Below are 17,285 nucleotides of genomic sequence, written 5' to 3' on the forward strand. Positions count from 1 at the left end.
ATTAACTTTTACTTAGACAGCAATAAAGAGCTATACAAAGCCAGCTATCTATTCATGTACAAACTGTTTACTGTGGTAATGCCATTTTTATGCATTTCATAATCTAAAGGATAAATCTGTCTGTAGCATGCCTAAATGGAACTAAAGGGATTGATCCAAGATGCAACAATTACCTTTGCAGACTGTGGTGTAGAGAAGTTAAGCCAGGCAGGAACAAAGTCATGCTGCGCCATTTAGGTCCAGTGTCTCTCTTCAATAAAGTGAGGCATCAAACCTCATCGCCAGGAGCTAAGACAAAAAGAACCCAATATGTTCAATGTAAGTTCACCCAAAATATGGAAACAGGAAATACTGTGACTCCTCCCAGCAGCTCGGAAAGCATCTTAGCATCTTTCCAAAGTGCTACAACCCATTTCAGCCAAAATAACTCAAACCCTAGCTGTACAAGTATCTATAATTACTGCCAGAGCTAGGGGGAGAAATCAAGAAAGAATGTTATATTTGTCTCCTGTTACAGAATACAAGTTTTCACTACCAGAGCTTCCCCTGGACACTATTTTGATGCCCAGTGACCTAAATTGAGTATAACAGATTGTTTACAAAGTTAACATCAACAAACTCTGTAGGATCCTCCAGTTCAATTTCTATTAGCAGTCCTTCACAGTGTATACAGGCCAGAATGATGTACTTAACATGGAGCTGTGAAGGAAAGTCCCACAATGACCTACCTAGTTTGGCCTCTGCAGTCCACTCTTGCTTATAGCTGTCCTCTTGGGTCTCCAGGTTCTTTTCTTCTCCAGGGTGCACCTATGCCAGCTTTGTGGCAATGGTGAGTCCTGAAGGAAGCACAAGAAGCCGCACTTCGTGCTGACTGCACCCCCTCAACCTCTCTAGCTGCTCATCTTAACTGCTCTCTGCACTCATATGAGAAAAAAAATATTCCTAAAAGGGAGTGTGCATTTTTGGAAAGCCACAACCACATTCACCTCATTAAACTTTTCCCTGTCGTCACAATGCTATGTAATCCAGCTATTACATCACAAAAGTACTTATCAAATCTGCACAACATTCAGAAAAACACCATTATTAATGGTGAACTCCACAAAATTCTGTTCATCTTCTATAAGAAATCTGCAAAAAACAACCAGGGCAGGGCACGGGGAGGAAGAAGGTGACAGGTTCCTGAGAAATCTTGCAAATTGTGGAACTGTAGGTTAGGCTTCTGTTCCTAGAAGTCCTAAAATGCAAGGCTCAACTTCACCATTTTTACAGTTGCTAAAAATACTGTTGTGTTAGCATTCTTCAAAACAGTACCTTGAAAATCTTTACATATAATTTAACAAGGCTATATGCTAACAAACTAAAAGCAACTTGATGAAGATATGTTACAACAGTTTTTGTCTTTCTATAGTTTCCATTTATGGATTTAATGAAAGCTAAAAATGAAAGGCCAAATTTGAAAAAAATATCTCCCTAAGCTATTCTACTTAAATTTTTGCTTTAAAAAAAGAGGAAAAGCTGGTTGTATTATGATGAAGAGTTCACATTCGAGTAACTGTCTTCTTCCCTCAGAAACAGTAGAATTCACGAAGTACTCTGTAAAATGGAAAAAATAATATCAATAAATATAGAAAAACAATACAAAATCACATCATTTAAGACTCCCATGTCACCATTGGTTTCTATGTAATTATGTAGAAATCCAGTTTTGAATAGTACCTCTATTTTTACTTGGTATCTTGTTTCAATACTGTTCATAGCAAAACTTACCCACCTCTCCAAGAGTAATTTTATCTTCATAACAATCTTGTGAGGCAGGGTACGCTTAGACACAGTGAGCTTATGAATGCCCCTTAGCGAGTAAGAATTTCAACCCAAATCACTTTGGCTGAGATCCAACACTTTGATCACACACATTAGCACATACCCTGATAAAATTTGGATTTACAAGTACCATATTCTTGTAACCAGCCAAGGCTATCAATTACTTGCTCTAACAAGACATTCAAATATTTAATTAATTAATTTTATGCTATCTTTCTCCCAGAAAAAGACCAAAGGGAGGTCATAGATAAAACTGTGAAAAACTTTAGAATAAAATGTTAAAATACAATTAAAATTGTCCAGCTAAAACCAGTATGACATTACATAAAACATACAAAAATTAAAAACAACTAAAGCACACACCCCATATAAAAGCCTCCCTGACATATATTAAAAGCTTGCTTGAAAAAGAAAATGTCTTTGTCTGCCAGTGAAAGGAAAGCAGGAAGAGGGCCAATTTAGCTTTCCATGGAAGGGTGTTCCAGAGAGTGGGAGCAGCCACTGAAAAGGCTCTCTCTTGTGTCCTCATCAAACGAGCCTGTGATGGTGGGGGGACCAAGCGAAAGCTTTCCTGTGTAAATCTTAGGACCCTTGCAGGTTGATATAGAGATACAGTCTTTCAGATAGTCTGGACCTATGTCATGTAGGGCTTTATAGATCATGACCAATACAGTGGTACCCCGGGATACGAATTGATCGCATTACGAAATTTCCGGGGTACGAAAAAGTTAGATTGGAAAAAACTGTTCCGGGTAACGAAAGATTTTTCGGGTTACGAAATTCATTTCGGCGCGAAATTTAAATGCGAAGCGCGGCTAGCGGCTTTCCAGCGCTAACGGAAAGCCTTTTCGGGTTGCGAAATGTATTGGGTTACGAATGGCGCCGCGGAACGAATTAATTTCATAACCCGAGGTAGCACTGTACTTGAATTGTGCCCAGAAACAAACTGGTAGCCAGTGGAGCTATTTCAACAAAGGAGTTCTATATTTCCTACAACAGATCCCAGTCAGCATTCTGGCCACCACATTTTGAACTCACTGAAGTTTCTGAACAGTTCTAAAGGCAGTCCCACTTGTGTTACAGTAGTCCAAACAGGATGTAATGAAGACACATGTCACCATAGCTAGACCTGGAGTCTCAAGGAATGGGTGCATCTGGCGCACTATTTTTAACTGTGCAAATGCACTCCCAGCCACTGCTGAAACCTGGACATCCAAGCTCACAGTTGAGTTCAGGAGAATGCCCAAGCTGAGATCCTGAGATTTCATGGGAGTTAAACCCCATCTAGCACAAGTAGAGTCCTTATTCCCTTATCTGTCTTTTGATAGACCAGAAGCACCTCTGTCTTGTCTGGATTAAGTTTCAATGTTTGCCCTCATCCAGTCTATTACTGACAGCAGATAGTGGTTCAGTAGAGACAGCTTCCTTGGAATCAAATGGAAAGGAGAGATCGATGTCATCAGCATACTGGTGAGACCACATCCCCAAACTCCTCTCCAAGTGATTTCAAGTAAATGTTAAATAACATGCAGGACAACACAGAACCTTGTGGTCTTCCATAGGCCAGAGGTCAGGGAATCAAACAGGAATCTTCCAACACCACCTTTTGAGTTCACTTCTCCATGAAAGACTGGAAACCACTGTATAACAGTGTCCCCAAGTCTCATCTCAATGAGATGGCCCAGGAGGATACCATGACTGACAGTATCGAAAGAGAGGACCAGCATGACCAACAGGGACACATCCACCCCTGTTCAGGTCACTGTGTAGGTCATTCACTCAAGGTGACCAATGCTGTCTCCATCTCATAGCCAGGTGGGAAGCCAGATCGAAATAGATCTAAATAACCCATTCCATGCAGAGAATCTTGGAGCTGGAACATGACCATTTGCTTCACAACTAGCTGCTTTCTGGAGTGAGGAAGGGCAAAAATCCAGTATACAGTGGGCCCTTGTTATACGCTGGGGTTTGGTTTCAAAGATCCCCCGTGTATAACAAAATCCATGTATGCTCAAGTCTCATTAAATATAATGACATAGCAAAATGGTGTCCCTTATAAAAATGGAAAATAGGTTTGATATTTGAAATTTATACTTTTTTTAACATTTTCAAACCATGTATGCTTGAATCCGTGTATAAAAAGTCCGTGTATAAGAAGGGCTACTGTACATGTGATGGCCCTCACGTCTCCAAGGATCCCTCCCATATCCTCAAGTTGCACAAATTGAAACTTATCCAATAATACAGGAAAAGCAGCTGCCAAGATTACATTTCAGCTACAGCATCCAAGTCAGAGCAGATCCAAGCGATTTTGATTGCAAAATGTCTTGCAAATTCTTCACAACAAGCTGTCACATGGTCTTTATTTTCTTCTTGTGGGTCAGAGTGTAAAAGGCCCCTGACTACTCAAGACAGCTCCACTGGATGACAATGTGTAGACACAATGGTGGCAGAGAAGTATAATTTCTTCACTGTCAACATCACCATGGCATAGGACTTCCAATGAGCCCTATCCTGTGTTTGGTCAGACTTGCTCTGAGTCTTCTGCCATCGTTGCTCTAGTCTCTATCACACTCATTTCATCACCACCCTAATGAACAAGGGGGGTTGGTTGGCTCCACTTTGTGAGACAATAGTGAGAGAAAACAGAAATTAAGTCAAATGAAAACCATTCAGAAATGACAGGGCTGGATGAGCACACTCAAGCAACCTTGAGGTTTGTGGAATTTGTTCTCTAAAAGCTTTTTAAAAACCTAAGCAAAATAGAAATAAAAATATAAGTACTTTGTAAGGATAGTCATACGAATAAATCATGACTTTTAGATTTGACTAATATGGCAAGTCATCATTTATTCTATATCTTTTCTATAGGAAATGTGTTTCTACTTCCATGACAGTATTCACTAGTCAAAGAAAAAGCTTAAGGTAAGGCCATTCCCACCTGCAAATTATTTCAAAACTTGAATTCTAAATACCATTTCTAAACACAGTCTCCTTGTTCCCTATATCCAGTCATTTGTATTGAAGACTAGGAATACCTAAGGGAAAAAATACCTGATGTGATCAAGATATAAGAGACTAGTCACTTAAAGCAGTGATTCTTGAAACTTCTCTTTTCAGCGTCCCTTAAAAATAGTGCAAAGCCTTGTTAATTGCTTCATGTTGTAGGGTTTCTTACTCTTTGCCTGCCTATGTGAGCTCACCTACGGGGCACCATTTTGGGACAGAATGTCTGGAGTGAGGGGTTAGAGCATGTGACAACAGGAGAGAAGCAACAGCAAAAAAGAGCTTTCACATTTGGGACCCTGCTGAAGCTTTGTGAGCTTTGCCTGGACTTGGCTGGTAGGCTCAAACTGCACTACTGCTCCTGCTTTCTTTCACTGGACAGGCAAAGAGAAGAAAGCAGAAGAAACAATTTTTGGGGGACGAGGCAACCTGAACTTGTGTGGAGAAGGCTAATCTCTGGGGAAGGAGCAGGAAGAGTATCCTGGGTCAATTCCTCCTTCCCCTCTTTCTGAGAGTCCTTTCTTGCTGGGGGAAAAAGTGGGAAGCCAGCTGCGCCTTTCTCCATCCTGGCTAAGGATTGAGAGTCCTTCCTCTCTGTGGAGAGGAAGCCTTTGCCACAACTAGTAATGCCTGTTGATTTTTTCTTACAACACATTTCTAGGGCAGTGTTCCTCAAAGTGGTGGCCAGTGAGGAGTGTTCTAAGAAGGGAAAGGATATTCAACGATCTCACCCTCCAAAGGAGTGTTCCATTAGGCATGTAAAGAAGAACCTTGACCAGGTTGGATGATGATGATGATGATGATGATGATAATAATAATAATAATAATAATAATAAAATTTATTTGTATCCCGCCCCTCTGAGAACAATCGGGCAGCTAACAAAGTTAAAAATACAGCACATATAAAATCCCTGGTGCCCTCCCCTCCTTAAAAAAGTATTAAATCCAATGCAGAATTTAAAAACAAACAAACAAAAAAACATGCAAGTTAAAAACTGACCAGAAGGTCAACAACATCACTCAGCAAACAATCAATGGGAGCAGCAGTATCTTATTCCCAGACGTTTTTCTGAGGCCAGGTTCTCTATTCTGGGAAGGCCTGCCAGAAGAGATCCGTCTTAACAGCCTTTCTAAAGCTGTCTAAGGATGTAAGTAGATGGATCTCATCTGGCAGGCCGTTCCACAGTCTGGGGGCAACGATGGAAAATGCCCTCTGGGAGGTAGCCGAGAGCCTAGATTTTTGTGGCTGAAGTAGGCCTCTCCCAGAGGAGCGGAGTGCGTGGGGAGGATTGTAGGGGAGAAGGCAGTCCTGAAGATAGTTTGGACCCAAGCCATTTAGGGCTTTAAAGGTGATAACCAACACCTTGTACTGGGTCCGGAAGCTAATGGGCAGCCAGTGGAGGGACTTTAGAACCGGGGTAATATGGTCCCTCCTGGGTGTTCCAGATTCAGCCTCAATCTGTTTTTCCTCATCCAGCCCATTACTGCACAAAAACATCCATTGAGAGAGGAGATGCCATGAGAATTCAAGGCCGACGAACGAGACATAGAGAAATAGATTTGGGTGTCATCAGCGTACTGATAACACCCAGCTCCATAACTCTGAATGATCTTACCCAGCGGCTTCATATAGATGTTAAATAACATCGGGGACAGAATAGCACCTTGTGGATGACTGAAGTAGGAGGTGAAATAGAGGTTTTTGCCTCATATCCTGATCCAATGTTGGTGGTCAGGAGGATAAATGTTTGGAATCCTCTCTATGCTTGTGTTTTCTCTTTTTGTGATTATGTTTCCAAATCTTACGAGTGATATCCTGAAGGCTGCTGGAGCGACCTGGAGTGGAGGGCCTGTCTGAGATTGCATCCATAATACAAGAGGAAGACAGTACAGATGTGGTTTGTATCGAGTTTTCTGGGACCATAAGGTGCTTCTTGGCAGCAGTAACATCAGGGGATGGGGTCATCCTAGAGTGACTTTTTAGACAGAGGCAGATAGATGAGCCCGGTGAAGATATGGTCAGATGGGTGCGAGCAGACACCAATGTGGAGGAGTGCTCAATAGTGGACAAGAGCTGTTTGTAGAGGATAGCCTTAAGTCAGGAGGACTGAGTGGAACTGTGGAATAAAGGCATTGCAATGTACACAAGAGTAGACATTGTAAGACTGTCCCAAGCAAAGGCATTGAGAGTGCCCGTTGCAGTCTGGAATTTTGGCCCTGCATGTAGTACATTTTTTAAACGAGCCATTTAAAGACATGGCTGTTCATATGAGAAGCCCCTCAGAGGGTAAACCTTGCTGTGCTGTAGGAAAATAGAAGTCAGAAAGCCAAAGCTGAAAACCATAATAAGTAGTCCAATATCAGAGAACAATAAAAAACAGTCCAAGGCCAGATAACACAAGAAAGCAAAAGCAAAAGCTGAGGTGGTTCTTTGCCGCTGATGCAGCAGCAGACAAAAAAGAACTGAGGGTTTCAGGTGGGAAGTGAGGAATGGGACTGCCTGGAGGTCAGTAGGGCTACAGCCAAAGTTCTCTACCTATAGCTCTAGAAAGTTCTGAATAAAGCACTGTGCAGGTGCAGATAACCCTATTTGTGTGAGTGACAGAGACCACAAAGAAGAACTTGAGTAGATTCTACCACAGATAGTACATGATAGTTCAAAGAGCATTAAGGGCAAATGTTCGTTAAAATGTTTAATGTGGGGGAAAGCATAATTCTGCATTCTACTATCTCCATGGCTGACTAGTGGGTTAACTACTAGTAACTCCTATAATGAGTATGTGTGCCATGTGCCAAGCAAAACTTGCAACCTACACTTATCATCTACTTGCTACTGCTGCCATCTTAACCCTGACATAAACAATGAGGTCAACATAATTCAAAATGTAGAGCTTGTAAATGCCAGGTAAGTGTGAGGGCCAGGAATTCAAACAAACAAAACAAACAAGCTTCATTTATATACTGCTTCATACCGCCTAAGCAGTGTCTAAGCGGTTTACAACAGTAAACTAATTTGCCCCCAACAATCTGGGTACTCATTTTAGCGACCTCGGAAGGATGCAAGCCTGAGTCAAGCTTGAGCCCTTTGACTGGTCTTGAACTCGCAACCTTGTGGTTTTGAGTAAGTGGCTGCAGTACAGGCATTTAACCACTGCGCCACCACTGCTGTCCTTCCAACTGTGACTACCGGGGACCAGGAGTGGCCTAGCTGTACAGTGGAAGCAGAGCCAATATAATCTCAAATTATATGCTTGTATTTGCACTCTTTTAAAATACAGACTGAACAGTTCAAAGAATCATTATTATTTAAAGTACTGACAGACTGAGAAAGATCAGTTTCTTTGTCACCACCAAAGAACAAATATACATTTAGAATTTGTTGTGCTAGAATCCTATTATTAGGTGACCTACTTCTGAAAGGATGAAGTCTGGTCTTTGATGCTTTATTATTCTGACACTGTAAATAATATTGAGTGTGTGGATAGAAAGTGTCCCAACTGAATGAACCTTTCCTGCTTTGCATGCTGTGGAGCTTCACGGAAACAGATTTTAAGAACAGAATTTTAATAACAAAAAAATACAGTATGAAGTAACAGAACATACTCTCATTATCTAAATGATATCACATATAGAAGTACCATCTCTCAAGATAGGGCAGAAGAGCAGATAGAACAGGCATGATTTCAGTGAGACTTACCTTAATCTAAAATAATATTTGCACTCTGAAGTACCAAGTTTAAAATTACAATTGCTCTTTCTGAAATGGATCATTCTCATCTAGTACCTAGTCTCATTCAGAACATTCTGGTCAAGAATACAGATAATTCTGTTGCTTCCTTAAGCATATAATTGTTTATGTCTACAAATTAAGGGGCCAGAAAATGTTGTATACAGTCAAAGAGCCCTTATACATTTAATCCAGTTCTTCCCCATCAGTGGTTTCTTCAGAAGGATTGGAACTGGGACATTCCCAGCTATTAAGGCGTAACAGTAGTAAGACACACGTATCATACAGCCATCAATGTCTTGCATGTGCAATTCTATGACCAGATTAAGAAAGGGGCATGCAATTTCACCCTCCTAGGAAAGTACATATTTATTAGAAATAATTCACTGCCTTTTAAGCTATTGTATCAATGCAACAATCTTGTACGATCTAATATTCCGGTCTGACTTTGCCACATCAGCTTGTAATATCCAGATCTCCTATGTATGCCTGCTACATAATAATTCTCACTATTTTTAAAGCAGCTTATTTTAAGCAAGTCTTTCCAAATCTGATACTCACCATAACTTAATAGCATGACCAAAGGTCATGGGTAATGTGCACTATATTCTGAAAGGTGCCAGGCTGAGGAAGTACCCTATCCTATACATTAGGTCAGACTGCAGTCTATATATCAATGCATGATTTTTCAAATGGCTGTAACTGGGTCATGTAGCTCTCAATCATTTTTAAAAAAAGAAAATATAAAACTTGATTCATCATAATACATTTAGATGCTGGGACTGCACTCCAGCCAACCATAGTAAGAAGAAAGAAACTATCCGGAAGTCTCTTGCCAAATTAACAGGAAATAAGCCATAATTGCTGATTTATGCTTGTTTGCTCTGAAAACAGCATGCTTGGGCTTACAGCTTGTTTGATCTATTTTTTTTCATGCACACAAGCACAACAAACCATAAACGGAAAGCTCTGTATGACATCCAAACTAAAGCTCCCAGTTTGTTGCTTGAAGGGGAGAGAGGCAGGCGAGCTCCACCAGGCCTGCCTGAAAGAAGCAGAGCCCTCCCTCCGGTCCATCTGCCTTGGTCCAGGCCTCAGAGGGAGAGAAGAATGCTGGACCTGATCCCCTCCCCCCTCACCATTCCCTTCTCCTTTTGTCGTGTCTTTTAGATTGTAAGCCTGCGGGCAGGGAACTGTCTGGTTAAAAATAATAATAAATGTAAGCCGCCCTGATAGCCATTAGGGCTGAAGGGCGGGATATAAATACCTAAATAAATAAATAAAATAAATAAATACATATTGTTGTGGGGAAAGGGAACAGTTATTGCCTCTAATTTAATATATGAATCTGAGATTTTTCTTTGCTTATAGCTAATTTGCACCATATAAAGACTTTCAAGTTAAGGTTTAACTTCTCTGGCAGCAACATTTTAAAAAATGGTTTTCTTTTAATCAAAGCAATTTGAGAAATTTCAAAATTCCCAATGATACTTTTTCTGAACAGTGATGCAAATCTGACCAATACATGTTAATTTACATATATTAAAAATAAAGTATTCATCTATAAGTTACCGGTCACTTACACAACCACATAAATTCTAGAGTATCTCAGGCAAATGGTCCGAAGTGTTTGGCCATTGCCTTAGTCCATATATAGCACACAGCAACTGGTATTCCTGGTTTCCCAGTACAGTGGGCTTGCCCTATCCATCCATCCATTCCTGGGATCTAGTACAAAGAGGTCCCACAGCAGTAGTAGAGGTAATCTTGGCTGCCAGGTGTGCGTTATTTGGCCTCCACTGCCTCTGAGAAGCCCGCCAGCTTCCCCTTTCTGCCTAGCAAATTAATGAGGTGGTGCACTATCTCATTCATTTGCAAGGTAGCTGGTAGCCCCCCCCCCCCGCCCCAAGGCAGGGGAGACTGAAGAATGTGCGCCTGACAAAATCAAGGTTTGTTTTTGAACTTTTTTGTGTGTGAATATGTTTGAGCTGTGGTTGGTTGAACCAGTGAATGTAGAATCCACAGATACAGAGGGTCAACTACAGCCTCACACATTGATTGGGGAATTATAATGCACTTTGATCAAAAAAGCCATGTGAAATGGCACAAAGTGGTAGGGAAGGGAGACTACAAAATGGAACAAGGTCATTTCCGAACTACTCATCCTCTCCTGATCTAACATATGGAATCTTGCTTGCTCCTCCACTCCGCTGCACATTTCTCCATTTTATAAAAATGAATGAAGCATACTTCCTTCCAGATAAATCAATACTGTGACTCCCAAAGTATTTTGTGAGCATCCTTTGAAGGAAGACAAGGCAAGTATTTGCTGTGTATCATTGAGCTATGGACATATGTCTTGGATTTCAGAGCTGCTGTCCCCCTCCTCTCAATTAGATTTCTATTGTTCTACAGTTTATTGCTCTTGTTTTGTCTCACAGTTCTTGCCTTTTTAGATATATCTACATTGTAACTGTATAAAAATATCAATTATTCATAGAAAAACACAGTTATTACAAAACTACCACTCCAGTTCTCAAACTGGGGAAACTGGATTCTGCCACTTCAGTGCTCTCCAACTGGGATAACTTGTGTTTACTATTCATACAAGTGAGAAACGAGAAGGAAAGAGAAAATATACCTGACTAAAGCAAGAACTAAAATTTGTTTTTTGAAAAAAGAATTATTGGAATTTTTAAAGTATATTTTTAAAAAAGGGGGAGAGCAAAGAAAAATGGGTGGGGGAGATCAAAAGCTAAAGTTGGCATGAAATAATTTGATAATTTACCATCACAGCTCTTAGGAGGTCATATTATTCACTGCACTGAAGTACTGAAATAATTTTTCCTTCAGGAAATTATTATTCACATTCTAGCTGCACTATGTGGGTTATATTCTGAGATGCAAATACCAAGCTTCACTCCACTCCCTTGAGAAAGCTTACCTGATAGCCAGAATACTGTGTATTAAACAGGAATGATGAAACAACATGTAAGTCTACAACGAGGACTGGATTTTTTAAGGTCCTGATGAGAATAACTCATACAGTGCAAGTAGCCAAGTTAAAGAAAAAGAACATTAGTGCATTATCTACTGAATAATATCTATTTGGAATTTATACTTTTTTAGAATATTGTCAAGCCATGTATGCTCAAATCCGTGCATAAAAAACCCGTGGATAAGGAGTGATAACTGTAGAATGAACCGGAAATGCGCAATCGTGCCCCCTTCAAAAGGCACACACTTGTAAAACAGATCAAAAACACACTGAAGAAGTAATCCAGTTTGAGACTGCTTTCCCTGGTTCAGTGCTAGAGAATCCTGGGAACTCCAGTTTTGTGAGACGTTTACCCTTCTCTGTCAGAGTGCCACAATAAACTACAGTTCCAATGATTCCCTAGCACTGAGCCAGGACAGTTAAAGTGGTCTCAAACTGGATTATTTCTGCAAGATGTTTTGGACCACAGTCAGTTTATCTACTGGTCAAAACCTATAGTTCTGTTCCAAATTGTTAAAATTAAGTCAGCTAGCTCATATAATGGATAGATCATGTTTCTTGGCCCTAGAATTAGCTTTATGTTCTATCATTCTTCTTGAGACAGTATTTTTTGGGTTTATTATACCCAAGTTTATCTATCAGTAAGTTATGGCTTAAGAACTCTATGCCACTGTTTAAGTAACATGTACAAGAAAGTAGTTTACATAAGTCCTTTCAAGTCACCTATTGGTTTATAGAGACCCCATGGATTTCATAGAGTTTCATCTCTGAGTATTCCTTGGTTAAGAAACTAGTTTATTGCATTTAAAAACAATTCAGGACAGCCAGCTTGCTAATAATTGAAAAAAACACATAGGGTTGTTTTCCTTATTTCCTATAGGTCAAGGGTGCACAACATCAAAGATGGCAAAATCCCAAACAGTTCCTTCCACAGCTCAGTTGATTAAAGGAGTGAAATGACTGTTCTCTGGCTTTTGGAAATCACTATTCACCTGCTACTGTAGCAGCTAGTAAAGTGCAATCTTAATATTAGCATACTAACATGTGTGCGAGCAACAGCTTGGCCAAAATCTTGATATTAGTCCTGAACAGAGTAGTCCCACGGACTCAATGTGCTTTACCTATGTATTGACTCTGACTGAATGGTCTATTCTAATAGGGATTCACTAACAAAATGTCAGCCCCCTGTGCTGGCACACTAGATGTGGCATAAATGCCAAAAAGCTTGTACATCTTTAGTCTGAACAATGGCATATATAAATGACTGGGAAATCCAAAGCAGATTTATTATCTTAATAGAATTAGGAACTGCTAATTAGGAACTCAAAGAATTACCCAATATTCCAAGTATCCCTTCCAAGTATCCCACCAATATGTTTACCTACCATATCCTTAGTGAAGCTCCCTATTCCATCCACCTCTTCAAAAAGCAATACTACAATTTCTTCCTTACATTTTATGAGTGCACCATTCTGCCAATAACATAAGCAACCACTCTTTGCTATCAACTGCTGCACTGCAATTTCCTACCAGAATGTAGCCTAGCTCCAGGAATTCTGTAGTGGAAAGCATTGGCAGGCAAGGCACAAGCAACTCTAGCACAACGAAACTGCTCGCCAACTAAACACTATGGTTTTGCAGACAAAAGGTCATAAAGCATGTTCCTCTGGACAATCAGTTCTTGAATAACAGCACTTTTTTCAAGACAGAATCTGTATATATTTACCAAGCCAATTTTCTTGTTCAAATTTAACATAGTTTAATGCATTTAAGGTAAACCAATTACTTCAATCTGTACCTTCAAGCAAAGCATAACAAAAGGAAATATGGGGTGGTGGTGGATAAAAGCAGTCACCTGATGGATTTTTGCACCCTGAATGAATAAATGACTTTGTACAACACACCTTGTATTTTCTGAAAGGGCTGGCAAGAGCCCCTTAGGGTTGCTTGTACTCTTAACAGAAGCAGCAGCAGCAGCAACACATTCCTATTCAGCCCTGGTCATCACAGCATCATGAAAAAGAACGTGATTAGAGTAATCTATACAGATTTTTTTGTTATTTGCCGTTAAGTCAACTTATGCAACCTTATCGATGAAAGACCTCCAAAAGTCATAGTCATCAAGAAACCAGATCTTATCCAGCCATGTCAGGGCTATGACCTGCTTGACTGAATCAATCCACCTGTAATCTGGTTTTCCTATTACATTCCAATTAATCAAACATTATCATCTGTGTCAATGAAAGCCAAATTGTATTTAAGAGAAGAACATGGGGTTCTCAACACTGTGCTGCTGCATAGTGCTTATGTAGTATATCAACAAGCGGAGTTCTGAGTGCTTCCTTTGCCCACTTTTAGAACGCCATACTTGGGAGGTCTATGCTGACATTTTAAATCCAAGAGGGGGAGGGATGTTTTCCCATGCTTTTAAAGTTAAAAACTTGCAGTTTGAGTATTATTTGGAATTGATACATTTAATTTGTCATTTCTATTTTAGTACTGTATTTTAATATTTTTAACACTATACTTTTCTATCTGAACTTGTTAATCACCAGGGGGAGGGGGGGACAATGTAGGATAAAAATGTTTATAATTAAATTGAATATTCTACACTACATATTAAGTCTCTACAGGACCTTGATCAAGCCTATACACTTTAGAGTATTATGAGGCTTACCACAATCTATCCTTCTGGAAGCTTAAGTTGGTTTTCCAAACCTCCATCCTCCTCATCCACCTACACCACCAAAATATTTACATACAGATTACAGTGTAGGTTAATTTCATTCAATGCTGTGGCATAACTGCAAACTGTAGGAATAAATTGAGGGTGGCTAAATGATATATGTTATGCACTATTGGGTGTGGTACACTTGGCCTTGTTACAACTGGTTATGTGAGCTCCAATGGTATCACCAGCCCAAATGATTTAATTACAGTCAGCCCTTCTTATACACGGATTTTTTATACACGGATTCAAGCATACACGGTTTGAAAATGTTCCAAAAAACTATAAATTTACCTTGATTTTCCATTTTTTATAAGGGACACCATTTTGCTATGTCATTATATTTAATGGGACTTGAGCATACACGGATTTTGTTATACACGGGGGATCTTGGAACCAAACCCCAGCATATAACAAGGGTCCACTGTATAACCATTTCCTATATTGTGATTAAACTGCCAACCTTGGCTTTTCATTTCATGCAATGAAAAAAGTGTTCAGAGAAAGGTTCTGGTTCAGTTCTCAATATGGTAATTCATGCAGTTTTCTGTGGGACTAATGTAAATAAATAAGTTACAATTTATGGTATTATCACCAGGTATGGGCAGGAGAGGAAAGATTTTGCTTTAACAATGTTCATGTCCAGGCTCAACAGCATGAACCCACATGCTGGACTCATATGTGGCCTACATGATGTTCATCCAATTTAATACATGTTTAACCTGTGTTTCAGGATGCTATACCTTCACAAGGTGGCTTGTATGATTATAAAAGCACAACTGCAAATTAAAAATACAGCAGTCCTATAGATTTTCTTTTTTAAATACTAAGTTGATACAGGAATAAGGTATCTTCAGATTTGTTTAAATTAGTAGTAATGAATCTAAATCCTATCTCATGTACCTACTAGCCTAATGCTTCTTGCTGTTGGGCCATGCAGTAGGAGCTCTGTTGCTGATGTGAATGCTTAGGCAGGCTTATATAGATGTAGGAAGTCCTTCAGATACAGTGGGATAAAAAAATATTTAGTCAGCCACCAATTGTGCAAGTTCTCCCACTTAAAAAGATGAGAGAGGCCTGTAATTGACATCATAGGTAGACCTCAACTATGAGAGACAAAATGAGAAAAAAAATTTCAGACAATCACATTGTGTTATTTGGAAAGAATTTATTTGCAAATTATGGTGGAAAATAAGTATTTGGTCAATATCAAAAGTTCATCTCAATACTTTGTTATATATCCTTTGTTGGCAATAATAATAATAGGATTTATTTATATGCCGCCCAATCACTGGGAAGCTGGGCGGCTTACAACAGAAGGGATAATAGACAGTTCCCTGCCCTCAGGCTTACAATTAAAAAAAAAATGACAGCAGTCAAACATTTAGGGCTGAAGGGCGGGGTATACATGCCATAAATTAATAATAAACATTTTCTGTAAGTCTTCACAAGGTTGGCACACACTGTTGCTGGTATGTTGGCCCATTCCTCCATGCAGATCTCCTTTAGAACAGTGATGTTTTGGGGCTGTTGCTGGGCAACATGGACTCCCTCCAAAGGTTTTCTATGGGGTTGAGATCTGTAGACGGGCTAGGCCACTCCAGGACCTTGAAATGCTTCTTAAGAAGCCACTCCTTCATTGCCTGGGTGGTGTGTTTGGGATCATTGTCATGCTGAAAGACCCAGCCACATTTCATCTTCAATTGCTGATGGAAGGAGGTTTGCACTCAAAATCTCACGACACACGACCCCATTCATTCTTTCCTGTACACGGTGGATCAGTCATCCTGGTCCCTTTGCAGAGAAACAGCCCCAAAGCATGATGTTGCCACCTCCATGCTTCACAGTAGGTATGGTGTTCTTTGGATGCAACTCAGCATTCCCTCTCCTCCAAACACAACGAGTTGTGTTTCTACCAAACAGTTCTACTTTGGTTTCATCTGACCATATGACATTCTCTCAATCCTCTTTTGGATCATCCAAATGTTCTCTAGCAAACTTCAGACAGGCCTGGACATGTACTGGCTTTAGCAGGGGGACACGTCTGGCACTGCAGGATCTGAGTCCCTGGCAGCGTAGCTGGTTACTGATAGTAGCCTTTGTTACATTGGTCCCAGCTCTCCACAGGTCATTCACTAGGTCCCCCCATGTGGTTCTGGGATTTTTGCTCACTGTTCTTGTGATCATTTTGAACCCACAGGGTGAGATATTATGGAGCCCTAGATCGAAGGTGATTATCAGTGGTTTTGTATGTCTTCCATTTTCTAATTATTGCTCCCACAGTTGATTTCTTCACACCAAGTTGCTTGCCTATTGCAGATTCAGTCTTCCCAGCCTGGTGCAGGTCTACAATTTTGTTTCTGGTGTCCTTCAACAGTTCTTTGGTCTTCAACATAGTGGAGTTTGGAGTGTGACTGACTGAGGTTGTGGACAGGTGTCTTTTATACTGATAACGAGTTCAAACAGGTGCCATTAATACAGGTAATGAGTGGAGGACAGAGGAGCCTCTTAAAGAAGTTACAGGTCTTTTAGAGCCAGAAATCTTGTTTGTCGGTGACCAAATACTTATTTTCCACCATAGTTTGCAAATAAATTCTTTCCAAATCACACAATGTGATTGTCTGGATTTGTTTTCTCATTTTGTCTCTCATAGTTGAGGTCTACCTATGATGTCAATTACAGGCATCTTTTTAAGTGGGAGAACTTGCACAATTGGTGGCTGATTAAATATTTTTTGCCCCACCATATCATAGTTTCAAACCTTTCAGAGCTCAAATTAGCACTCTTAATTAGGACGAAGGGACAAACATGCAATCAATGTAACTGAAAAAGAAATGTAATGTGATCATGATCTACGCAGCTGGCTCTCACAAGCATCCTATTCCCCACACCATGTTCTTTATCCCTGGTTTCTAAACCACCTTCAAGAAAGCCCCATATTGTTCATAAAGCCAAAACTAACACATTCACTTAGGGACTGGAATTGAAAAGGTAGTCAGTAC

At 40.1% G+C, this 17,285-nt stretch overlaps 1 protein-coding gene across 1 annotated transcript in view; it reads right to left on the reverse strand.

Annotated features, from left to right (window-relative positions):
• The window catches only part of GPBP1L1 (GC-rich promoter binding protein 1 like 1), a 56,260-nt gene that overhangs the window by 18,208 nt on the left and 20,767 nt on the right, over positions 1-17,285 (reverse strand). Inside the window, exons 2-3 of the mRNA XM_089515044.1 lie at positions 729-1,596; positions 174-288 (exon numbers count right to left, since the gene is read on the reverse strand). Coding sequence (XP_089371170.1) covers positions 174-233 — 60 coding nt within the window. The 5' untranslated portion in view covers positions 234-288; positions 729-1,596. The remainder of the gene's footprint in view (positions 1-173; positions 289-728; positions 1,597-17,285) is intronic.

The sequence above is a fragment of the Sceloporus occidentalis genome, unplaced genomic scaffold (assembly GCF_023333645.1).
Source record: "Sceloporus occidentalis isolate IW3139 unplaced genomic scaffold, rSceOcc1.0.p SCAF_3, whole genome shotgun sequence".
Taxonomy (NCBI): Eukaryota; Metazoa; Chordata; class Lepidosauria; order Squamata; family Phrynosomatidae; genus Sceloporus; species Sceloporus occidentalis.